This window comes from Phaenicophaeus curvirostris, chromosome 2 (genome assembly GCF_032191515.1).
Source record: "Phaenicophaeus curvirostris isolate KB17595 chromosome 2, BPBGC_Pcur_1.0, whole genome shotgun sequence".
Lineage (NCBI taxonomy): Eukaryota > Metazoa > Chordata > Aves > Cuculiformes > Cuculidae > Phaenicophaeus > Phaenicophaeus curvirostris.
Window position 1 is genome coordinate 85,451,853 of NC_091393.1, and position 27,217 is coordinate 85,479,069.

At 37.5% G+C, this 27,217-nt stretch overlaps 1 protein-coding gene across 8 annotated transcripts in view; it reads right to left on the reverse strand.

Annotated features, from left to right (window-relative positions):
• CDC42BPA (CDC42 binding protein kinase alpha) overlaps positions 1-27,217 on the reverse strand; it is a 198,600-nt gene that overhangs the window by 103,961 nt on the left and 67,422 nt on the right. For all 8 annotated transcript variants that reach the window (XM_069852694.1, XM_069852695.1, XM_069852697.1 and 5 more), the window contains exon 6: positions 26,139-26,287. In XM_069852694.1, the coding sequence (XP_069708795.1) occupies positions 26,139-26,287 (149 nt within the window). The remainder of the gene's footprint in view (positions 1-26,138; positions 26,288-27,217) is intronic.

A 27,217-nucleotide genomic window follows, 5' to 3' on the forward strand; every position in this document is an offset into this window, starting at 1 on the left:
AGTTTCAGACTGTACGTTCTGCCAAAGTGTACTTTTTATTTTTAAATCTCTAATACGGATTGAGAGAAATAACTTCTGTGTCCACTAAGAATAAGGTAACTACATTCCTCTTTAACTACAAAGAACTTGCACCATAGACTCAAAGTATAAAATGCAAAAAAAGGCTGAGACAAATTGTTATCCACACTGAATGTGAGCAACCTGAGAAGAAATGAATTTATATCCCAATAAAAATACTAGACGAGACATTAGAAAACACTTTAATAGTGACAACAGTAGGACATTGGAACAAATTTCTTGAAGAAATTTCACCATATCCATCACTGTATTTTTTTTAAGAACCACTCAAGACAAACACGTGTCAAGAGCAGTTTAGCTATAGTTTGATCTTGCCTTGCAGCAGCAGAAAAATACTAGCTGTCCTCTCCAAGTACCTTCCTCCTCAGTTCCACATTGCTCTTTAATTTCTGCCACTCAGACAAGTATCCTGGAGACAACATAGTATTTAACTTACGGTATCCAATGTTCTCTATGAATTGCAATTGCTAGTAAAGGAAATAATAACAAACAACAGGGAATGAGTGTATAAGCCACAATCTTGAGTTTGTTCAGGCGCTGATATTCATTCCTGAACGTTTGGACTGAGTGCAGGTGCTGGCTTATAAATATGTGCTCCACCACAACATATTAGAAAGTACTAAAATTAATTTATCTTAGAAAAATATACCCCTGTGGTATTTATGAATATGCATTTGCTTTCAAATAATGTATCTCTCAAATATGGTAACAGTTCTGAATCAAGGAAAATTGTTTTTCAAAGCTGCTTATATCCATTTTTTCCTTTCTTTTAAAAAATAAGTGCAAGCAGTGATTTGAAAAGTTATTTTTGATACATGCTTGGCAGCTATATACTCCCTGCAGCTATTGCCTTTCATCTAAAATGCTAATCAACTGACAGAATCAGACGTCTATGGAGAAAATCTTCAGATCTTAGGCCTCTTATGCCATATTGTGAAGAGATGTCAGCGCAAAGTTACTTGTGATGTCTGAGGATTATTTCTACTATCTTGTCAGTTTTTAAACACTAAAAAAAACACTAAAACCATGATGTGTGATTTTATACTCATATTAAATTTAGCACTTTACAATGTTGATTTACAGATGTCATTTTAAGCACCTATGAAGACAATTCCTTATGCCAAACAATCATGCACATAATGGAAAGCCTGATATCCAATGTGTCCTGAAACTTAAAATTCAAGTTCTAAAAAAAAAGGAAGTTAACTGAAAGAGGCTGACTACCAAACACTGGAACTGCTCAAAAAAAAAAAGTTAATTTCCCTCAGGGTTGTCTTGTACACAACTTATTCACGTTAGACAAAAAAAAACTTGTAGGGACTAATATAAAATTGGGCATGTGAAGAACTTAATGTTTAATAATGTGCTGATCTTGAACAGAATAGTATTGTTGAGTAAAAGTTCATGTATAAAATCATGAGAGCTTTGTATCGTATTGCTTTTCTGGTAATTTTAACAGTTTCAAATATTCATGACTGTCTTTAAGACAAAAACACAGAAGTTTTGAAAAATGTGTAAACAAAAGATGGGAGAAAGAAAGCAGGAATCTTTGTTTCTTAGAAACAAAAGCCAATTTTAAAAACAAGTATTTGATTTTAAAAGTCCAAACATCAGCATCAGATATTAGTGAAAATTGCTACTAACTGAATGCAATTTGGAACACTCAAGAAGGAGACAACTCTCAGGAATTGAGACAAATATCCTTACATAAAACAAGACAAGTTATGACATAACTACAGAACAATACTCTAAAACCCTGGGGTTACTATACAATTCATCGATCAAAGTCAGTCCAGAAATACAGTTAATTTGAAGGGATTACTCAAAATCCAACTGGACGTGGTGCTTAGCAAACTGCTCTCACTGACCCTGTGCGGAGCAGGAGGGTTGGACTAGTTGATCTCAAGAGGTCCCTTTCAACCTTAATCATACTGTGTTTCTGAAAATTTGATTAAAGCTGTCCTTTCATTTTTCTTTCAATAACAATATTTTGGTTATATTGTACCAAAGCTCCCCAGTCTAATTCTGAAATGCAGTAACACCAAGATGTTACATGTTCAGTTGTAGCAGCATATATACTTTCAGTTCTTGAGGCTCAAGACAGAATGTCTTTAGCCTTAGTATTATTACTGGACCCGGTTTTCCACCAGAAATTGCAATTCATAAAACAAAATGGGTAAAGTATCTCTCTCAACTCTACAAGGATAACACAGACAAAACTGTCAGGATCATTTCTTGACAGTTAGTAGTAGTCAGGCTTACAAAATTTGTTAATTTGAAAAACTTCCCTTTCCTGCTCTGAAGTCTGCACAACAGAAAGCTCCTATTTATTCCAAAATGCTTGGCAGTCAAGGTTAGTCTTTAGCACTCCTGACACCGATAAGAGAATAAATGCTGACAAGTTTGGCCTCAAGCCATTAGATAACACTACCTGAGTACTCAGCCACACCACTACTCCTTTTCAATAGGTTTTCTTTGCATAACAAGTTATTGCTACCAGACATAAGAACAGCTTTAGCACATGAATCTGTGGCCTGAGTCTACTCCTGGTGTTTCAAAAGTATGGGAACCATCACAGCTCTGTTGCCCCAAAGCTGCATTTTTCTTTTACAAACCAATTTTAGGAAGAATTTACACCTGCTCACAGATAATGTTAGAAGGATTAACTATGTGGTTTAAAATATAATATCATCATATGGTTTAGCTCCAGCTCTAGTCCCAGCTTCTCCTAATAACTCTTGCTTTTCTTAACTGAAGCCTCCATCCTCATCCTGATTCCCTAGTTAATCATATTTAAACATACTGTACAACAACCCTGAACTTAACAAGCACAAGTAAAGATTTCTTTAAAAAAATATTTCTTAAACTGAAATGGTGATTTGTGAACGATGTGATGGAATGTCAGCTGCAATGTGTTAAAAAATAAAACAAAAAACAAGATTAAGGACTAAGATGACAATACCGACTCTTATCTTCTTGTCACCCAGTAATTGAAATTGACCACACAGATATGGCTACACCTTAATGACTCTGGGTGGGATTGATATCATACCTCCCGGATACGCGATGAGGTTCTAAGGATGTCAACTCGTGGAATAATATGAATATGGAAACACCCCTGTGTATATAAAGTTCTTAGAAATCACTGTTGGGCAGAAGCACTCTGAGGACAATCCCAGATCTACAGAGCTGGAGAAAAAGATCAAATATGTTTTACTGTACTAGATTTAAAGGATGCCTTCTTCTGCTTGATACTGGCAATACTGGCAGAAGAAAGCAAAAATAATGATCTGCCTTTGAATGGGAAAACCCTGAAACTCGTAGCAAAACACAACTAACCCAGACACAACATTGCCTCAAGGTATTAAGAACAGTCCAACTGTTTTGGGGAACCAGCTGCCTTGAGACGCAGAAACCTGGGACTGGAACCCTGCTGCAGGATGACCTCCTAATAGTTCCACAAACTAAAGAAGACTGTGTACAACAGAATGTAAGTCTGTAGAATTTTCTGGGACTGAGTGGGTCTCAGCAGAAAGCCCAGCCTATACAACAAGTTACTTACCTTACCTTGGATTCGAGATCGCCTGAGGACAGTGAGAGCTTGGAACAGAGTGGAAGGAAGCTATTTGCTTCACACCCATTCCAGGAATGGTAAAGGAGCTCAGAACCTTTCTGGGAATGACAGGTTGGTGTCATTTATGGATATATAACTATTGACTCCTAATGAAACCATTTTATGAACTATTGAATGGGATCCAATGGGATCATTAAAATTGGCATGTACCGGGGATGCAAGAAGGGCATGTGTATAATTAAAGAAGGAATTGACGAAGGTCCCAGTTTAAGGTCTCCCTAATGTTTCAAAGCCATTCTGGTCATTTTTACCACTAACGTTATGAACCCAGCATCTTCACTTCGTGGAGTCACTTTGGAACCAGTGATACATGACTGCCTGAAGACGAGGGAGACAGTATATTCCAGCTGTCCAGATCTAAAAGAAGAACCGCTTATGGATGCAGAAGATTCCCAGTACACCGATGGAAGCAGCTTTGTGAAGCAAGGACATCACAAGGCTGGGTATGCTACGACCACCGCCAGAGAAGTGATCAAGGCCAAACCATTATCCTCCCACGAACATCAGCCCAGAAACCTGAAATAATCACCTTAACTTGAGCATTGGAATGGACTCCTGACCGCCCAAGGAAGACACATTAAACATGCAGCAGAAAACTTAAGATTGGTAGAAGCAGTAAACCTTCCAGAAGAAGAGGCTACCACGCACTATAAAGGTCGCCAGAGAGGTAATACTGACAAGGAAATTGGTAACAAAGTGGCAGGAAATTTTGAGGCCAGGAAGGCCACAGAAAAAAGGCAGAAGTAATATCTGCTTCAACTCCAAATGGTAAGTTTCAAATCCCTAATTCTGATTTAAACCTGGAAAAATATTCAAAGAAAGGTAGAAACCTGATTAGCAATATGGCAGGAAGGGAAATAGATGATGGTTTTATGTTCCAGACAGACAAACAATAATGCCATCAGGAGTGCTATGGAAATTAGTCTTAGAAGAATCTAAAAAAAACCCAAAAAACCAAAACCATTGGGGCACAGATGTTATATATAAGCAACTGAGTAAGAAATTGGTGAATAGGCATGCAAATAGATTTCTCTGAAGTCCCAAGAAAAGGAGAGCACTGGTATTTATTAGTATTAACAGTATTAACAGTATTAACTTTTAACAGTATTAACTTTCTCAAGTCAGCCAGAAGCTTTTCCTTGCAGGACAAATAAAGCAAGAGAAGTCACAAGAGTATTGTTGAATGAAATTATACCTCATTTTGGAGTGCCCGCAGTAATATTATCAGATAGAAGCACACATTTGTGCTAAAATGGTAAAAAAGGTTAAGTGAAATTTTAGGAATTGCTTGGCAGTTACATACTCCACATTGACCACAGGCTAGTGGCCAGGTGGAGAAAGTGAATCATCAGATTGTGTCTGATAAAACTGCGACTAGCTAAAATTTGTCATGAAGCCAAATTATATTACTATCTAGCACTTCCTTTGGCCATGCTAAGGATTCAAATCAAGACAAGGTCCAAGGAAGGCACTAGCCCAGTTATATCAACTGCAGTATACAGGAGAAGATCTTGCACAGTTAGGTGAGAATTATTTACAACTATGTTTAATTGGCTTACAAAAACAGCTGAACTTTCTCAAGAAACAAACAAACAAAAAAACCAACAAAAACAAAACACTAAACCAAAAAGACCAACCTGTATTAGCAGCATTGGCTAGAGGTTTAGATCAACATGTGCATCCTTTTACACCTGGGGATGGGGTTTATGTTAAAGATTTTACAGGAAATCCTTTGGGAGAAAAGTGGAATGGACTGTACCAAGTATTTTTAACAGTCTTCACAGGAATCAAGACTAAAGAACAGCCGACTTGGATTGACTTTTTTTCCCAGTGAAGAAGTCACCTACCAGCCAGTGGACAACAGAAAACTGTAAAGATGGAAAACTGTTAACATTATTGTTCATGTGTCCCCTAGAAGAAGCTTTATTTTCCCCATAAGTGGGATGCCTCTATGGACATTTGAGAAGAACTAGCTTGTACAATAATACAATACTACAGCCTTAAGTTTAAATGCTGTTTTTTCAGTACAAAATGTATTTACTGCATGTACTTTGGGAATCCCCATGAGCATGCAAACCTTGCAAAACTATACGTGACTGTCAAAACTTTGTCATATAAAACTGAAATTATGCAGGCTTCCTTTTAACACCAGAAGTAGCAGTGCCCATGAATACTTTAAAGAGATTTATATGTAGCTATGCAAGGAGCCTCAATTATAAAAATCTGTATGGCCTTCTTGGCTCCACACAAGACCAGGAAGGTATAGATTTTTCTTGGTTAACTACTTGGCTCCTAAACTTGTCCTGGTTAAAACATCTTTTTCTTTGTGTTGTAGCGTTGGGACTATTAGTTTTGTTAACCTGTATCGTGTTTCAATGTGCATTTTGGTGCTGTCAGTGAGCAGTAGAAAATTATGAGACATGGAAAAGAAACCAGATCAGACACAGTAGAATCAGGAAAATATTTTAAGAGAATTTTAAAGGAAGAGGACCTCTTGTGACTCTTTTGCAAAGAATTTGCAAAGGCCTTGAAAAAGGGGGGATTGAAACAGTGATTTGTAGATGGTGAGATGGAATGCCAACTACAATGTGTTAAAAAAAAAATATTAAGGGTTAAGATAACAATAACGACCCTTATCTTCTTGTCACCCAAAGTCGTTGAGATTGACCACACAGATATGGCTGCACCTTAACAACTCTAGTTGGGACTGATCTCATCCCTCCTGGATATCCAATGAGGTTCCAGGAATAAGATGCATGTCACTTAATAGAAAAAGATGAATGTGAAAACACTTCTGTGTATATAAAGTTCTCTGAAATCACTGTCAGGCAGAAGCACTCTGAGGACAAAACCCCGGTCTTCTCCAGCACTGTTTAAAGTGTACCTGTCTTGCATTAAGTGTAAATTTCTTTGTTTCAAAACAAACAGAAATAAGGCAAGGTTTCTAGTAAGCATTTAGGTGGCGAAATATATATGGAGTTTGCTGAAGATGCAAACTAGACACTGTTCTGGCCTGAACTTCATATTCCAGTGTACAGATTACTTTTCTCACTGTGTTTTCCTTAGACAAATTGTTTGTAAATTTGTAGCAACTATATAAGTGCTTCTTCATTATTGCAAAACAATACTCTCAGCAATACACAGGCACTAGAACAGAGCATACAAATATATCTAAAAGAAAAGGATTTAAACCAGGACTATGTACTTGCTGATCATTCTTCAGTATTGAACCACATGCAGGCAGAAGGGTTCAAAACAGGTGTGTTTAATTATATCTTTACGTGACTAATTAACTGTGTCTACACTGAAATAAAACAGTAACTTGAAATGAAGGAGGCCCTGTGGAAAAAAACTGACGGCAGTGAATGGACTGCTCACTTAGAAAGCAGCCAGTACCAGGGCTTGAAAACAGGCTGTGAACCAGTAGTTCTCCATGGTGGGGTATGTACTATTTGTGGAGGAAGAGTTGGGAATCTTTGATTTACACAACGTTTATAAAGCAAAACAAAAGCCTTTATTTCATTCCTCCACCTTCATCTGCTGACCTTCTAGTTTCCTAATAAGCTACAAATTCCAGTGGAGGACCTGGCTGAGGACACTATTTTTGCCTCTCCAACCTGCCCAGCTGTCAGAATGCTTTCTTTGGATCTGATCATTCTGCTTATAGCTTCACATTCCTCAACAGAAATTCCACACCAACAACATTCATAAGAGAAAACAGCCATTTGAGTCAACACTTGAGAGAATGACAGCCTTCAAGTTCAAGCCCAAAGTTGCATGAATTTTAAGAAACAACTCCAACTAGTATGTGGCAGACAAATTTAACTGTCACAGAACTGTATTCAAAATCTTGAACATAATTTGCTCTTTTTTGTGACAGTCTGTTAGATGATACTTTAAAATATTTACTAAAACCCAAACTAATTTAGTAGAAACACATTTCATTGACCACCCAACTTTAAAATACTAGGTTTATTCACTTAAGATTTCAACACAATTACAACAAAATACCAAACAGCTTGTTTGAACTCTGAACTTCAGTGCTACTTGTGGGTTACTGATCTGTACTCTAGTATCACTCTACACTTTTCCTCCAAATGACACGAATAAAAGTATTATCATGACAATTAAAAAAATATTAAAGTGCCTGTATTTGCCATGTTTTGCCACATCAGCTTTATTGGAAGTCCATTTTGTCTTCCACGAACTTAAGTAAACAGATTAAGAACTCTACAACCACTACCCTGCAGCATATTTTAAAGATTAAAAAATTAAAGTCTGCTAAGTAAGGCTAATTCATGTCAAAGCTTTTAGATTTCTAATAGTATGAGTTGCTGGGGGGCAAAGGAGTAGAAAGAGTAAGCTCCTTAAGAATGTTATGTCCATCTGTGAGTACCATCTGTCAAAGAATTCCTGAAAGAAGAGGCTAAAGAGGAGTCCAGGATATGCCCAGCTGTTCTACTGTAAATTTCTACCTATGTTACAAAACTTTAACCCATATTTCTAGGCAGGTAAATGCTTTCTTTCCTTTTGATTCTCATTTTAGATATGCAATCTCTGCTCTCTGCATTTCAATATAAGCATACAGAGTCTCTGAAACAGCTGATTGCATTGAATAATTCTGAGAGTAAATTAGATAACATAAACAGAGAACTTGATTGTTTTATTTTTTTCACCAAAAACATTTTTTGTATGCATTTTTTAAAAATGCACTAACGATACTAACGAAGCAATTCAAAGAAGAATATTCACTCAGAAGCTGCCTGGACAATTTATATATATAAATATGTGTGTATATATATATATATTTAATGTATATGTTTGTATGTGTTTCTATGCAAGACACACATCTATGTCTTTTGATTATCAAAGATATTTAGAAGTGCCCCAAGCTGAAGCAAGCTGTTAGTTACAGATCACTAGAAAATTTGTGTGACAGATGAAACAAACTAACCTGCTGGGTCCATACTGCAGCCCCCAGCAACTCCTCCCTAGTTCTTTTCTATCCTCCTCAAAGAATAAATACACAGTTATAAATACACCAGGTATTACAGGAGGCAAGGGAAAGGGAAATCTGTACAGAAATAGGTTCTGAGATCACTGGATGCTTTTCATGTTGCCAAAGGAAAGATATATAGACTTAATATGAGGTTGATCTTATCCCTTTTCCATCCATGTACTTAATTAGCAATAAAAATCACCACGAAGCTAAAAAAATATATTGGGACACACACACAGAGAAGAACGTAAAACACACTTAAGGACATGTAAAACAAAGGAATAGAGAGCACATTACAAAAATCTAAATAAATTGTTTCTTGTCCCTGAGTTATGTGGGAAACAGAACAAAGGTAAGATGCAAAGGCTGCAAATTAAACACTAGAGGCTAAAAAAACATTTTACAATTAGAAGAAAACTGATGCCATCCCAAGAGAACAAATATCAGTATGTATGCAAGGGAAGGAAGAAAAACTGTATTTCACTGGGAATTCAGATTATTTCATGTTAATAGTCATTCCATGCCAACTACATGCATAGCTGCTAGTTCAACCTGACTGATGTTGATGCAATCTGAATCAAAGCCTTGCTAGAGGCAGCAAGAAAAAGAATGAGCACCTTACAGGAGTGTATACTTGCAAGGCTTTATACTGAAATAAAGAAGCAGCAGAGGATTGTATCATTCCTTGTGTGCTGTTCCATAACCAGATGGGGAATTGTATCACAACTCTCCCGGGAAATTCTCAACCAAGTTTCCCACAGGGAGAACAGCACATACGGTGGAAGAACTCACCAGGGGAAGTAGCTGAAGAGAGACATGAAAAGCTCTAAATCCATGAGGAAAACACGAACCAAGAAATATCCAAGTCCTCCCACCTCTGTCATGATGCAAGCTTTTTTCTTTTACTATATTACTCAGGACCCCAATATAACTTTGAAGGGTGAAAAGTAAACTTCCAGCCTAGCTCCTCAGCTTCAGAGACCTGGCTGGTGTCTGAAGGCAGCATTTGCTTCTAGGAAGACCTAATGGCGGCACTGCAGCAGCCATGCCTGATACGCCAGTCTCATATGCACCACCTGCCTTCCTCAAATCTGAACACAGAAGAAGCTGGTAATGAATCTTCTCAGTCAGAAGTCTTACCCTAACAGGTAAATCAAGATACATTTTACATTATTATCTGACATTGTCTTTTCAGTCATGCTGAGCTAATTCAACAATTCAACGATTTGTTTATGACCACATCTGGGGGACAGAAGACTCTCTAGAAGTCTCCTGGGCCCATACAGAAAATAGTTTTACTACTTCTTAAGAGATTATTTTTTCACTCTTATTTTGCTACTTTGAGACAGTAGGGAGCTTTCGTTTTGACACTAAAATTACATTCAAAGTAAAAGATTTCTGGCCTACTCAATGTATTTTTTTGATTTTCATTTTCTTCCGCCCTATCTGCTTTTCGGGCTGCAGAGGATTTGGGACAGACTTTTATAAAAGAGACTGAGGCTACAACCCTTCATCTAAGCATGGGATATCAAGCAAAATGGGATACTCCGAGGATTTTTTCCTCCTTGGAAAGACCAATTCCTTGACCTTTCTTTGCTGTACAGCACAAAGCATGTATGGAAGCAGAACAGAAAGGGCAGAAAACAGTAACAGGAGGATGTGACGCATGTGAGGGTGTGCTTCAAATTCCTAACCCGATGGTTGGTTATTTCAGTAACAGTTAATTAATATTTTTTCTACTATGCTCCTTCACATTCAATCTTCATACAAAAGTCATTAACCGAAAACTGAAGGAGCCTGTCTTTAAAATTCTGAAAAAGAGCACCCTGTGCAGACAGCTGAAGAGAGTCCCCCCCTTTCATTTAAATAGCTGGTCATTGGGAGGATCAAAGTTGCTATTTACAGTCACTTAACCTATGGTTAATCTCATTGTTGCTTGCCTGTTTAAGTAGAATTAGTTGTCGACTGTGCATGAAATGGCTAACAAGGACACTGACAGTAAGTCCTTGACTATATATAAGGTTACAGAAGGTGCATTTCAGAACTCACACAGCAAGCAGTTTTGAGCTAGTTTTGACACTTCACAGAGTTGATAGATATTTGAACTTATGTGACTTGATTAATGTCTGTATTAATCATTATTGTCTGGCTGAGACTCAAGCATTGTTTTCTTCTCTCTAGAAATCAAATTGAAAAGCAAATTCTTTAAAGCAGAAAACAGCAATTTAGGATTTAAATTAGCAAATAGATCAGTTACACCTACAAATGAGGCATGAACACGATACATAACCAGAGTTAATAAAAATCCCTTCCTTGGCCACATGTTATATCTGATCTGTTTCAGGTAAAGTCTGAGTATTAAAAAAAAAAAAAAGTAACAGTTTAACTCATTTCAAATTAAACAGCCGACAAGACTTTGCTCATTTACAATAGTGTGGAGTCAAAGATCATTCCTAATTATGCCTGCGCCTCAGCTCCAACCAGGAGCAACTTTTCTGAACTTACCACCAAACAAATAGGTTCCAGCAAGGAATTTATTTTAAAAAATGAAGAAGTTTTCCACAGTTCTTGACATTATCAACACCATTACCCAAATATTCTGAGAGATCAATGCTTCTTCCATAAGTACATAAAGTTATCTAAGTGTTTTAACACTGGTTTTGGTTTTGCAGATTCAAACATCGGAAAGTAATGGATGGTGTTTGAATACTGAATTTTTAGTAGTCAAGACAGTATCTTACAAATACACAGACAACTCGATACTTGGTTTCTTTAATAAATAAAAACATTACTTAAAATGTCTATGGAAATTATGTTCTTTTTCCTCATAGATCTCATGGTGGGAAACTCCAGCATTGAGACTGGTATGTCAAATACATACTCATGGATATAACATCATGGTTCAGAAGGATGAATAGAACAGAAGTTAAAAAGGCCTCTTCTGAAAATTGTTATCTGCTGAGGTGGAATTCAACTCAAATACTCTATCGATATGAAATCCTCTGCTCTAGCACCAGGTGAATCAGCTAGCCTGTAAGACCAGAGTGGGCACGTAAACTGAATTTGCCCAGATAGCTTCAGCTATCTGCTTTCTATAAAAATTTCTATAAAAATTCAGCTATCTGCTTTTTATAAAATAAAAATAAAATAAGTCACATGCATCTCACTAGCTAAATTCTGAGAATTTTGTGGCTTTTGTTTCCCCTACATTTCAACTATTTTAGTATTTTGAAGATTTGGTTGCAATACCCTAAAAAATTATAATTTTAAAAGACAACTATCAATTACTAACACTCTGCTAAATTATGCAATAATGAAAGAAAACCAGTTGTTTAGGATCAGTAACACAACAGTAACACCAGCTGAATTCTGCTTAAGGCTAATCATGTTTTTCCTCCTAGCTAGTTCAAATTTTTCATTTTCCCAATATCTGCATATGGTCAGCTTTCGAGCTCCCTAATAAAGCCTATTGCAGGGACCAGCTCTGACCTCCTGTGAAGCAGCAGGCAGCAGATAAGGTATTTAGAGTTCTTCTGGTTAACATATTATGTAAATATAATTAGAAATCTCAGTAAGATTATTACTGATATGATTTGAATGTTGTATGAGCTATTATCACAACATCAGACACTTTCAGCTGAGACTTCTCATCACTATAAAACCCAAATGACAATGAAGCCTGCAGTATGAATCCCACACAAGAATGAGTATGTCAACTATTTCAACACGCTAGCTGCATTCTTGCCTTAAATGTACATTTTGGTCTTCAGTAACTTTTGCACCGTGTCCAAGCAGACCAGTTCAAGAATTTCAGTCACAACAGAACCCAAGAAACAAATCAGGATTGTGTCAAAATTTCTAACAGGATACCAGAAACATTTCCATCCCAGCTCAAGACATTCTCTGCTTTCATATGGCAACAGGAATTGCCTGATTTTTCAGAACAACTCTACCACTTTATCACTCTCTCTTGAACAGAGGGGTCAGAAGGTTTGTGATGCTGCTAATAAAATTACATACATGTTAAAATTGCACTAAATTTGTACTAGGGGATTGGGAAGTAATAACAGACATAAAACATGGTTGCAAAATGCTTACTGATCTGAACCCCACAAGCACAGCCAAAATATCATACAATACTTTTTAACCCATAGAAATCAGTACCTACAACTGGAAGACATACACTCAAAGTCAGAGTTTTTTACATAAAATCTGTTTAAAAAAAAAAATCTGTAAAAATCTGTTTTTTACATTATATTCTTCAGCATTTTCCAGTGTGTTATAAGTTTTATTTTGTTTTTACCCAGATACTGTAATATATGAACATTCAGTTAGTGTAAACAGGGAGGAAAAAGACTAAAATACATTAAGACAGGCACAGTTTTGGCAGGCAGCAGCATAGAAAGATTATGGCAACACATTTAAAAGCAAGCTGGTTTGCATTCACGTAGCTACTGGCACAGCCCAGAAGTCACTAACTCATTTAAAAATTAACATATAGAAATTTTGGATGTTGGTGTATTCATAGAAAGAGCAGGAAAATGACAGAACAGGTGAAATGGGACAACAGAACTCGTCTCCCCAGGGAAAGTGCACTGAGCAGCTTCTATGTTTGCTTGCGGTTCTAATGGAGCCAGCGTAATTGCAGATGGCACTTCTAAAACTTTTTTTGCTGTTGTTAATTTATTTTAGGTATGTTAAGGTTGGAAACTATCATTTCACCATTTATTAGAAACTGATCTTCCTTAATTGGAATTACACCTGTGAGAAGGGATCCAAAGGTCTAGTTTGAAGTCAGACACTGCAATACATAAACGCTGCATTTCTTACCCATGACATCTTCAGAATCCTTCTGAATTTTTTGGTAAGAAACAAGCTAATCCCACTTACAACATTCAAATGGGATTCACAATGTTTATATGTCAGCATTCACAGCTCTTCTAAGCATCTGTCAAAAGCAATCATAACACTAGTAATACAGAATCTCAGAGATATTTTTGAGGAGCTTACACTGGACAACAGTAATCACTGTAAATCATGCTTTTGTTATTTAATATCCTATACCTCTGGGGGCTTTATGTTCTTAAAAAGGAAAACCAATTTTGAGATGCAAGTGGATAGCAAGATAACGTTATGTGAAATTACTGGAATTAATTGTGCAGAAAACATGTAGACTAATATAAGTATACAACTTTCACTTCCTGAAACAATTCACAATATTTAGAATTATTATGACATATACCAGGTCAGACAATGCAAACACTGGGAGCAAAATCTGAATTCCTTTGCACACTCAGTCATCCAGGTCATGTAATTTTTGTCACACTATGAAATGACATAGATTCACATATGAAAATTCTCTAGCAGATTTTTTTTTCCACGTAAGTAATAGTGCTACTGAAAGAACAAATGCCAGGACTAGTAATGGTATTGGTAAAGAACTGGCTAAAACAGAGATGACAATGGGTAAGTACTGAAAGAGGAAATAAAGTCAGAGGCAGACCATTAGAGGAAATCCTCCAGGGTCAGTTTCGAAACGGACTTAACTTTTTAGTTAATAACCTTGGCATAAAAAGAAATGCATGCTAAAAAAAAAAAAGTCCAATCTGTAGATATCACCAAGCTGGAAAGCAGTAGTAACAGCAGGGAGGACTGGAATATCAAAGACAGAAATGATTAAACTGAAGACTATAACAACAAAAATTGGATTAAATTTAATAATGTAAAATGTAAATACTTGCCTATTGGCAGTAACAACAGAAACTTCACCAATATGCTACGTTATCAACTGTAAATTACAGAGGAGAAGGAATGGGTAGACCAAATAATTGCATTATAGCTCTGCCCTTTCAGTGTGATGAAACCATGGCTCTTTGTTTCGCTTGGAGAAACATCCTAGCAGAGAGAGAAAAACAGTGTAGCTAGAACGCAAGTTCCTTTTAAAATATCACCTGGAATACGTTTTACAGTACTTATCATTAGTTTCAGGAAGTTGAAAGTTGTCTGACAACTTTAAGAGTGAACAAAAGCTTTAGGAATGACAATACTTGTAACAACATGAAAAACTACTTCAAAAATTGTGATCTGTAAAAGAAACACCTGAAATTTTAACTTGCACACAAGCAGGCTACCAAACATGTGCCAAAACTTAACTGTAGCTCCAGCAGTTTGAAACAGACGAAAATAAAGTAGTCACTGTGGTATAAAAATTTAGTTCACAGAATGACCCGAGTTGGAAGGGACCTACAAGGATCATCAAGTCCAACTCCTATCCCTGCATAGGACAACCCCAAAATTTACACCACATGTCCGTGGGCATTGTCCAAATGCTTCTTGAATATTGTCAGGCTTGGCACCCTGACTACTTCCCTGGGGAGCCTGTTCCAGTGCTCTACCACACTCTGGGTGAAGAACCATTCCTTAGTATCCAACCCAAACCTCCTCTGGCATAGCTTCCTGATATTCTCTCAGTTCCTATCATTGGTCACCAGAGAGACGAGATCGGTGACTGCTTCTCCTTCCCATGTGAGGAAGCAGTAAACTGTTATAAGGTACCCTCTCACTCTCTTCTTCTCAAGACTGAACAGACCACGTGACTTTAGTCACTCTTCATAAAGAGAACTTCCCCTCTGGACCCTTCACCACCTTTGTGGCCTCCTTTGGACGCTCTCCAGCAGCTTGATATCATTTTTGTACTGCAGCACCCAAAACTGCACATGATACTCAAGGTGGGGCTGCACAAATGCGGAGTAAAGCAGGACAATTGCCTCCCTCAACTGGCTGGCAATGCTGTGCTTGATGCACCCCAGGACATGGTTGGCTCTATTGGCTGCCAGGGCACACTGCTGGCTCGTGTTCAACTTGCCATCAACCAGAACCCCCAGACCCCAAGGCTGTATGTATATCCAGAGTTGCTGTGTCTCAGAAGCAAAACCTGATGCTTGCTGTCATTAAACTTTATGTGGCTGGTGATTGCCCAGCTCTCCAATTGGTCCAGATCCCTCCACAGGGCTTCTCTGCCATCAAGAACGTCAACAGCTCCCTCCAGTTTCACGTCATCAGCGAACTTCATTAGTGAACCTTCAAGTCCTGCATCTAGGTGATTTATGAAGATACTGAAGGATACTGGTCCTAAGATGGATCCCTGCAGAACCCTCCAACGACTGGTCACCAGCCCAATGTAACCTCATCTACTATGACCCTTTGAGCCCGACCTATCAGGCAGTTGTTCACCCACTGCATTATGTGTTTATGCAGCTGGATGCTTGTCATTTTGTTTAGGAGGATACTGTATGAAAGGCCTTGCTAAAGTTCTTTTTCATTAGCACTAAACTCTTAAAAGGTAGGTCCATATCTAAGCAAAGAAATATGATCTTTTTCAATTCTTCTTTCTATTTTATGACACTTTCCCATGATCAAAACCAGTCTTTGAAATACAGTATTTGTAGATTTCTTATCTTGCCTTATTTATTGCTGTCTCGAAACCTACTAGCATTTCTGGAACCATCCATAATCTAGAGTTTCCCTTACTGTTGGCTGTAGTCTGGCTGTTGTTACATGTACTCAGTCAGAGATAAAAACACCCTGGACTCAAATACTGTAGCTCCATTGCTCCGCTATATAAAAAAGAAAGTAAGTCCATCATATAAAATTATACACCGTGTTTATTTTTGCTACATCTGTACTCCCCTTTCTTCATATGCTAAATGAGGATATGATTAGTTCTCTTCTTATGCCCAGAGAGAGCATCCCATACACCTCAATGGGATGCCATATGATGCCCAGCTGACTATTCATCACTTACTTATCAAGAATCAGCATTAGAATAATTCAAGCTCTTGCTTCTTTGTTTTTTGTAAAAATTCTGCTTATCATCTATCATCTGTGTGAATGGCACTCCATAAAGTAATGTCTTTTCTGCCACTAAGATGGCCCTTTACATGCTCTCCATACAGCTGCAGACAGGATTTGGGTACCAGGCTACTCGGTATGGAAGATGTTCTAGTAACAATTTATCTTTTGCTAAGCAAAAATACTGCAGCATATACACAAGCAAGCATATTAAAAATGAAGTGTGCTTGTATAAACATACCGATGCATTTGTACGTAAAATCAGCATTAGCCTTTGATAACTCTGGCACCTGAAGAGGACTGTAAGAATATGATTTTTCTAGAAGAGCACTGCACTAGAGATCGAAGCCGCACTTTCATACACGAGTATTTTACAGTTTTCAAAAGCAACTCTTCAGAAAAAAATAGCTCTAGTTAATAAATAGGTCCCTATCATGTTTAAATCACAGGAAAAAAGACAGTAATCTGACGGAAAGAATATGAAAACAACACATTTGTTATTCTCACAAAAAGAAACTAAGGAAAAGAATAAAAATGTATCCTAAAGACTCTCATTCCATAAATCACACAGAATGAGTTGAGGTAGGTTCAGCCTGTGAGACAAACTTAACTCCAGCCAAAAGCCAAGGAAATGTGCAGGATAAGCTAGACCAAGTTTGAAGCATTTGTCTACAATTTGACCACTCTGCCATGTAATAACAGACAATAGACTTAAATAGTTTAATATTTGCTCTCACCATTGTTAGAAAGCAAACAAAGCTTATTGACAAACATGACCCAGATATAATAAACACTGTAACATCTGCCTAAAACTCTTGACAACAACAGATTGAGAAGGAACTGTAGCCAAAGGCTATCAAGGAAGAAATACATTTGGTCTAAATGCATCCCAGTAACTCCAGTACCAGCAGTAGCTTGGCAGAAAAACATGTCAGACCTTTAAAAATAATAACTGCACTGTTTGCTCAAATACAGTAAAATTACACTTATTAAAAGACAGCGTTATTGGAAAAGTCTTTGTGTTCAAGATACATAGGTAGTCTGCTTTTTTCTTTTAGCACAAAGCTTGCTTAAAAATAGAACAAATTCATAGGTTTTTTTTTATTATCTCAGATAAGAACTTAACGCCTGCATTTTCAGCCCTTAAATGTAAGCAGAATTCTAAAAAAGCTGCAAACCTCTTTCTGTACTACAAGTTCAATTTCCTATATGAGGGAAACAACTTTGCTACCATTATACCAGACAAGATTTTAACATCTCTTCCCCCCACCATTTTTTTTAGTTCTCTTCAAGCCAGTCTAATACCCCTTTCCTGGATTTTACACACTATATCCGATTAAAAATTACTAACTTACAGTGGCAGTAATATCACTACTTCCCCCTCTGCACAAGGGAATGCTAAAGACTGCCCCAAATATCAAATAAAGAAAAACCAAAGAGCCTAAACATCACAGCCCCTGAGTCAATAAAGATTTAAATACAACTTTTCAGATAAAGCTCCACAAGGTCTTGCTTCCCTGACCTCAATGACAAATTCTTCCATAACTGAACCAAGTGTGACACCTATGCAAGCGTTTGCTTTGTAAGCAGCATTCTGCTTCACAGCATGTTAAGTGACCTATTTTTTCCTCATGTAAGCAGTTAAAATTTAGTAATATTTAGCTTTTACTAAAAAGGAACACTAAGGAGCCTCTACTAACAATACAACAGCTCTTCTGAAGAAGCAACAGGGAAATCCTTAGTGTAGAACTGCTGCAATGCAGGCAAGGTTTTTTGGACTGAATACCAACTCCTCAGCCCCCAAACAATGAGCTAATTACACCTTCTGAACCACAGTCACTAGGACTAAAAACTCAGAAATAAAGAAATTATTTTGTCCCACTTTCCCGCTGGTTTTTTTGGATATCAAAGAAAGTAGTAGGAGAAAGTACTTCCTGGTCTGAAATAATCAGAAAAGAATAAAAGGCCTCCATTCCATGACGCTATAACAGATCTCATACCAGAGCTATGACAGTTCAAACATGGCCTTTCTTTTCTGTAAACACCACAGTAGTGAAATGAATCTTCATGCCAGAAGCAGCAGTATCTCCTGGAAAGCTCCACCCCATTTAGCATCCACTGAGCCTTGCTATTGTAATAACCATTACTACTTGGAAGGCAATACCACAGGATTTTTAAATAAGACTTCTGGCACTTAAACTATACCCATTAAGGTACAAGGTTAAAAAGGATCCTTTTCAGTCAAACTTTATTTCTTGTCTGTCTCTCATTTTAGGAGGGTTTACTTACTTCTGTTCTATAACAACCACATCCAGCTCCCACCTAAACAAGATTACATACCATCTGAAATAGTGATCACACACCATTCAAGGAACTACACGGAGAAGATTTACTGATACACACACACACACACACAAAAATAAAATTAAAAAAACTTCATCTACACATTCCCCCTTTCCTGTGACTCTTCTTTCTAATACAGGTGTCACTGTCTAGCTAAAGGACTGGTGGGGAGTCATCAGAAAGGAGGGCTGGACATGGTGTGTTGCGGCCCTTCCTCAACTGACAATAATCAACAATATCCTTCCTTAGGAGGTAGGTATCAGACACGAAACATGAGAAGGGCTTATTTCTGAATGCTTTATGGCTAACTACATCGAAGGTACCCCACCTCCAAAAGCTTTTGGTGTCCCTTTTTCTTTAAAATCACACAGTTGAATATATAGCCAGGTATCTCAAGTATCTCTCAGTGGATGCAGGGAAAAACCACACACAATGTGATGAACATAGATTTTATTGGAAAGACCAGCTTACAATAATCTTCTCCTGTTCTCCTTCTTCATCAAAGAGATTGGAGAATTGAACCAGGTTAGTTAAAGCGTAAAGTTACTTCTAACTTGGACTGGTGTCCTCATTCAGTTCACAGCACAGACCCACAAATCGTTGTTTCAGCAAAGCAGTAAGGATGTTTGGCACTTGGGCCTTGGGGAAAGAACAACAATGGAGAAGGAAAAAATGGAGAGGAAAAAAAAGGCGGAAGGACACATTTGTAAACCCACTCTGCTGAAAGGATTACTGAAGGCTACTATTGCACTAGAGGCAAGGTTTCTGAATTCCTTCTGCTCAAATAACAGAGAATGTATGCCTATGCAAGCCCAAGCACTCATTACACAGTTTTCACTTCAATTAACACTCCCACTAGATACAGTACCATAAGAAACCATTTGTCTCCTACATGATTGCAGTCCCAGTCTGATCCACTAGTTCTTGGCACTCCAAGCATATGTGGGTCTTTTAATTCAAAATAATTCTAGCTCATCACAGGCTCCTTCAGAAATCCCACCAACAAATTTTTGTCAAAGAGTATTAACCTACTACAGTCCTCACTGGAAATCAAATGCCAACCCGAGGGGGCACTATGGAAGCAGCAGCTGGCATTTGTAGCACGTAGGGTCACAGGAGAAACTGAAAGCCCAGAGTTTCTAAAGACAGACCACCTTTGTTTCTAGCCCTTCTTCAGTGGAAAAGTGGAGAGGAAACACAGAGCCTAGACTCACAGAGCTCTCCTACCGCTGTAAAGGAATACCTTGTAAGGAAGCACTAACTTAACAAACACTAAAATAACTTTCTGTCCACTAGTTTTTTATGTAAAACTAAACCAAGTAACATTTAAAAGGAATACATTTTCAGTAGACTATCAAAATATATGTTATTTTTTTTCCTTATTTTTCTAGCCTGTTTCCTTTACTTTCAGCACTTTGTAAGGAGAACTTCATGTATATACAACAGACAATGTCGCACACAAAGTTTGGTAAATACTTAAAATATGCTTTCCTTCAAATCCACAATTACAGTTCACTTCACCAAAGGCCAGAGCATTTGGCTCATCTTTATGCCAACTCAACTCAGACATACCACGCAATGCAGCTGACTAGGACGTACTTTCCACCCCCAAATTTCCCACTTACGCAAATTAATGATCAGGAAAGATGGGACACACCCAGAAAACAGAAAACCATTTATTCAGCAAGTAAAAAACGGAAACATTGGCACTTAAACTTATAGTTGAAAGTGAAACACACCCTACAGAGAATCCCAGATTTCAGCTGCCTGCTAACAACAGCAAATATTACAAGGATGTCCCTAAGACAATTTTTACTGAGAACAAATAGTACCTTCTTGTTAAATGCAAAGAAGAGGCTGGCTTGAGAGGGAATACAGTTCTTTTATCCTTCTAATGCATTTATTCCCTCATGATCAATATTTCTTCAGAAACGATGTCACTTCCACAGAGAGTTCTGCTGCTCTACATTTTAAGACCTCAAATGTTCCAGTGAAGCCCAACTTACATTTCAGAAGTTGAAAAGGAAAGCAAGAGAAGAGTCCCAAAATGCATCTGGTGATTTAAAAATGCTAAAATCTTCAGACTAAAAGAGAATGGCAACCAGAAATCTAGAAAACCACTGATCAAGTTAACTGGAATCTTGCCTTACGTAAATAGCTGTGTTTGTTTTGGATACCTATCTTTTCACAGACAAAAAAGGACACTTGAAATGTATGCAAAATGAGAGCTTGTCCCATAGTCTTAACTATCCTCCCATAAACTTAACCAACAAAAATAATAATTAACATAGGTGTTTTATAATCCGTCCTAAGTATTTTCTTAGTAAGAAGGTGAGGATTGTTATACCATTCCACAGAAAAAGAGGACTGTTAAATATGTGTGTGCCCATATATGAAAACTATTTTAAATAAATATTTTCGCAGTGGTCTGGAGGATCATGAGCCTAAATGCTGAACCCATATTTGTTCTGCACTGAATTACTGAGGAACCCTGAAAAAGAACAAACAGATGGAGAAAGAAAGTCAAGATGAGGATGCCTTTAGCATATTAATACCTATAGTTCTGTAGTACCTACTACTGCACTTCCATGTGGGTAGTAACAAAGCTGCAACAGGTAGTCTGAGAGCAATCAGAAGAAACTTCCAGGGCCTCAGGACGGTTGGTGAAGGAATCGGAAGCAAAGGTTATTTTCTCTTCTATTCTGGGCAACAAACAAGAAGAGCTGGAAGCCATCAGGCTGCTGGAAACCTACAACCTGGCTGCCATTACTGAAACTTGGTGGGATGACTGGCATGTGGCTATGATGGCTACAGTCTGTTCAGAAGAGACAGACAAGGAAGGAGGGGAGGACGAGTTGCCCTCTACATCAAGAAATGAATAGAGTGTGAAGAGCTGTCTCTGAAGAATAGCTATGAGCAAGTTGAAAGCCTAGGGCTAAAAGTCAAAGACAGGACAACAAAGGGAACTGAGTAGTTGGAATCTACTAACAGGCCACCTGATCAAGGGGAGATGATGGATAAAGCTTTCTTATTCCAGCTACACAAGGCATTGCATTGCGTTCTCAAGCTCTCATCCTGCTGGAGAACTTCAACCACCTTGACATCTGCTGGAAGAGGAGCACAGCAGGCTGTAAGCAGTCCAAGAGATTCCTGGAATGCATTGAAGACAACTTTTAAATCCAGGTAATAGATATCCCTACCGGGGGGAGGGAGGGAATACCTGACATGCTGATCACCAATGTGAGCAAGCTGATCGGGGACATCAAGGTTGGAGGCTGCCTGGCATGCAGCAATCACACACTGGTGGAGTTTGCAGTCCTGAGAGATATGGGTCAAGTAAAGAGTAAAGCCAGGACCTTGAATTTCAGGAAAACAAACTTCCAGCTCTTCAAGGAGTTAGTCGATAGGACCCCCTGGGAAACCACCCTCAGGGACAAGCGAGGAGAGCCTGGATGGCCCCTACATGCATGGCCCCTTCCAAACAAAACTCATTCTAAAATTCTATGATTCCAGAAATCTGGGACAGAGACAGATCTAGATGCATGACTACAGGTGTCAGGTGTGTCTGAGAAGACAGCATGAAAGGCAGCAACAAAACTGAAGGGACATGCAAAGCCACTAGAGGCACACTAAGTGTGCCTGGGAATAGCCTAGAGGGTATCTTCTGCAATGTTCAGGGGAAATCTCCTCCAGTGGCAACCAGGACTTCTAAAGTCTTCTTTACTTAAAGGGATTTAGACAAACTCAAACATTTTACACCTCAATTCCCACCTTCCATAAAATGGAGATAAAACTTGGCTCGCTAATGAAATAATTAAGGAGTTACAGTCTCAAGTAGCAGGAAAAACAAATTTTACGTGTTTGAGGTAGCACAACATGCATAAATAAAGTGTACCTACCTAGCTTTAGCTGATGAAAGTAAGGGAGTAAGTACAAATACAAGCTTGAAACTGAAATTAATATTTATGCATGTAAGAGCTTTTTTCAGCCCAAACCCCCCAAAAGTGCAATAAACCTATAAAACAAACTGATGTTGATTTCTAATTAACAAAATTTCACCCCGTGCAACATTGCTGTTTGCAGAAAAACAGTACAAAACAATATTTAACCTTGACCTACAAGCAAGCATCACTTCATTAGTACAAATTAGTAACTTCAGGTGTCAGGAGTAGGTTTTAGCTTTACATTAACTCCCAAGGAAGCTGTGCATTTTTAAGAGATAATATTTACATAAGTAACTTCTTCCTTATGGGGAACAGCTGCACGTATACTTAGATGAAGTTTTCTTTCTAAAGCTAATCTTGGACCTGTCATTGTCATCAGGTAATGCCAGTGCTGGTACATAACCATAGCAGAAACTAAGACACATATTAAAGAAAAGGCCTTTTATTAACATTGAATTATCACATAAATATCAGGTAAAATATAATGACTTGTTCATGGAAATTAATTTTTATGTTCTGATTTATGTTACCTCAAAAGCATTGTATTGCAAATGTTTTTTAAGCAAAAAGTATTTAAAAACAGAAAAAAAAATAGATAATCCTAAAACCAGTAGTACTGATGTTATTTTCAGCTTGCAACTTTACTACTTCTTCAAAACAGTAGGTATTACAAGATAGTTTTGAAAACATCATGCAATTTCTCTGCACAACTCTACTAATACCTAGATTTTTACCTCCTTCCTGCTATCAATCCATCCTGTAATTCCACAATACTAGTGCAGAAATGGCATTTAAGTTCAGAACTCCAAAACCTGAAATACAGGTTGTAGCAATTTCATTTAAATAATACAGAAGTGGTTTACATTTGATGTTTGAGAAGCCTGGCCAATATACTCTTAGGAAAGAAAACTGACTTGCATTTGAGACTGGACTGGTCTGCACACCAGCTACCACTACCAAACAAAACTAACTGACAACAGACAAGTGATTAATGATAGAAAAAAACCCACTGAGAATAACTGAAATACAAATTGTAAAAGGTACAAAACCAAGCAGAGTAAAAGAAAACTATAATATGTATGATTACTGTTAAAATCTACACTGAAAGAACTGGGGCACTAAAAGGGAACAAACCAAAACAATGAAAAAAAGCCCTGAATGAAACATGCCTAAAGCACGATTTCTCGTTCACTGGCTACAACTCAGATCAAATACTGATACGTATTGGCTATTCATCTGAAATACCACTGCTACAGCTGTTACATTATCCATCTTTTAGTAGTATTTTCTTCCTTATCCTATGTCCTTTCCTCTGGTGCAACACATTTCATAAAGGATGTAGCCACCACAGTTAAACTTCCAGGAAAAAAGCACTAGTGGCATTTAGCTTACGTGTTTTATTTTCCTTTCTTTTGCTTTACCAGTTGCAAACATCCTACATAAAAATAGCAGTGGAATGGGTCTCATTTCAAAGGAACATCATTTAACATATAGTCAAGTGCCGCTTACATTTTTCATATATGCAAAAACATCCCCTTATAAAGTGGCACTGTATTACAGCAGTATTAATGACAAAATGCCAAAGTGGCATTTAGAATTTTGTAAGCATGGAAATCTCACTGGCAAAGTCACAAATCAAACAAAGGACAGGGAATGTGTAGGGGTTTTTTTATTAAATTCATAGTAATAAATATGCAAGCATAATAATTAGTATGCTGTTTTGAACTGCAATAGCACTGAATTTTCTATCAAAATTTTACATTGACACCTATTTCATCTTGGGGGCACTATTTGAGGATGGAAACATCGCATCTGCTGCATATTATGCTAGCAGCGCTGAACTACAAATGTTTTGATGTGTTTAGAAGAAAAGGTAGAGATGGTGGGCACCTGTTCTTCTGGGAATAGTTACTACCACATATGTAGCCTTACTGGGTAAAATACAGCAGTTTATGTAGTACATGAAGTACTGTCCACTTGGTAACAGGAGATAGCAGCTCAACAGTTTACCCACAAAAACATTTTAGAAGTTAGATCCAAATTAAACAGAACACAAGCCCCTTTCACATGCAGTACTAAGTGAACACACAATTTCTCAGAAATAACACAGTTGAAATCTTCAAAATTCAAGCAAAACGCATAATGAAAATACTCTGCTCGGGTTTTCCAGAAAGCATTTTCATTAAGAGTTTTTTTTAGCAGGCAGACACATTTCTTCAACAAAACTAGCAGACTTCAATACATTCCTAAAGAGCAATTAGCAGCTTAGCACCACCCCACATTAAAGCACTCCTAGCTACAGCTCTTTCATGAGAAGACAAAATCTCAAAGGAAACAAAACCACAACCCAGTAACAAACCAGAACTAATCACAATACACCTTTTGGACAAAAAAACCCAACAACCCTTTTCTGTAGAGAAGCAGCCAAGTGGGAAGAGTAAAAGAAAGGATGGCCACTATAAATTCTGATTAAGGGTGACTGATAGACGTATCTATCTCATTCTCCCAACTCAGTGATTCAGCTTAAATAATTGAGAATTGTCCTCCTGATTTCTGTCAGAACAAATATATCTATTGAGTGCATTTAAAAATTCTGCCTCTTGTAAGGTGATCTTGTGCTCTGCATAAAATAACTAACACAGACTTCAGGAGAGAATGAGATATTGAAGAAATGATGACACTAGTTTTGTGGAAAAATCAATCATGGCCTCCAAAAAAAGCTAGACACAAATAACTGAATATTTTCCTTTGAAGAGAACGTGGTTTTTTTAACATAAAAAGGCAAAGATCAGTACCACAATTTAAGCACTTCCACTGATTTAGGAAAACTCCTTCATTTAATTTTAAAGATAAAACTCCAAATTTCATTAAGTCCAAAAGAAAACAGTGAAAAAAATCCAAAGCAGACCCTACAACAGCGTGGTTTTGACTTCCATACAGATTGAAAAATTAATTAATAAACAGAATCTGCCTCTTCATTAAACATGTCGAAGCTGATCATATTTCACACACGAGTTTCCAGTTTTGCTTTCATAAATTATGGATCATTAACTTTGAAACATGTCAGTATGCAAGATCCATCAGTAGTATTCAGATACTCATTCATGTCTCTGACTGGATGGCACAAGGTTAGCAACAGTTCTCAAAACCACAAGATGTAGAGAGGTCTGTTCTCCCCTGCCTACTATTACAGCAAATACTACCTTAAACTCTTTAACCACAATAATTTTCACTCCCATCAAGTAATCTCCCATAACTCCAAAAGGAATTTGGAGCTCAAATTACTTACCTGTGAACATAATGCAATTGATGAACTGAATCAATAGCTATCACCATTTCAGCCAAATAAAACCGAGCCATATCTTCAGGCAGTCTGTCCTCAAATTTGCTGAGCAATGTAAGCAGGTCTCCTCCAACATAGTAATCCATAACCAGGTACTACGGAGCAGGAACAATAAGAAAACAGGCCCGGGGGGAGGTGGGGGTGGGGTGGGAAATGGGGGGGGAAAAAATTATCAAGTCAATCAGAGACTAAAAACTAATTTAAGCATAAACTTTAATTTATTGCAGAAATTATTAAGGGCTAACCCTAGATGCTAACCAAGATGACTAGATGTTCTAGAAAAGTAGCTGTTTAAGCCTCATTTTAATATTTAATGTACTTTTCACATTTATACATCCCCAAATACAGTAAGCCTCATGACAAAATTGTGTCAGCTTCATCCACTGTCCCAACACCAAACATGAAATATTTAGATACTCTGGATTCTCTTATGAAAACCCTTTTATAGAATGCAAAAGGAGTTAACAATTAAAGCACAGACCCATAAAAACTAAATCAATTGTGTTGACTTGGGATCTCATTTAAGGACCCTAATTTCCCAGGCTTCCCTTTCACCTTTTACCCTACCATCTTCTTTTCTCATTAAACAAACAATTTTGGAGAGTAAAGTTTTTTAGACTACCCAGAGCAAGATTTATATTAAGATTCTTCCAGTAGCTCCCAGCACAATTCCAGTGGAAGGCGTCACCTTCTCTAATGAGAACTTGATTTCTGATTTATTAATGAAATATAAAACTTGCTTGCGATTGAATCAGGTGCAATGGCTTTAAAGAACCCTTCTCTGTTTTACAGAACAAAATGCCACTTCCTTTAAAGACATTGTCAAAATGACTGGACAATGTAAATTAAAGAAATGTTGGAAATTTACAATTAATATATTTTTATTGGTAGCTTAGTTTGTTTTAAAGGTGGAACAGCAACAGGAAGGACAAATGGTGGAAAGAAAAAAAAAAATCGAACTAATACTAACCAAAAATCTAATTATAAGCAATGTAATTTAGCATCCACTGCTATGACATCACTTT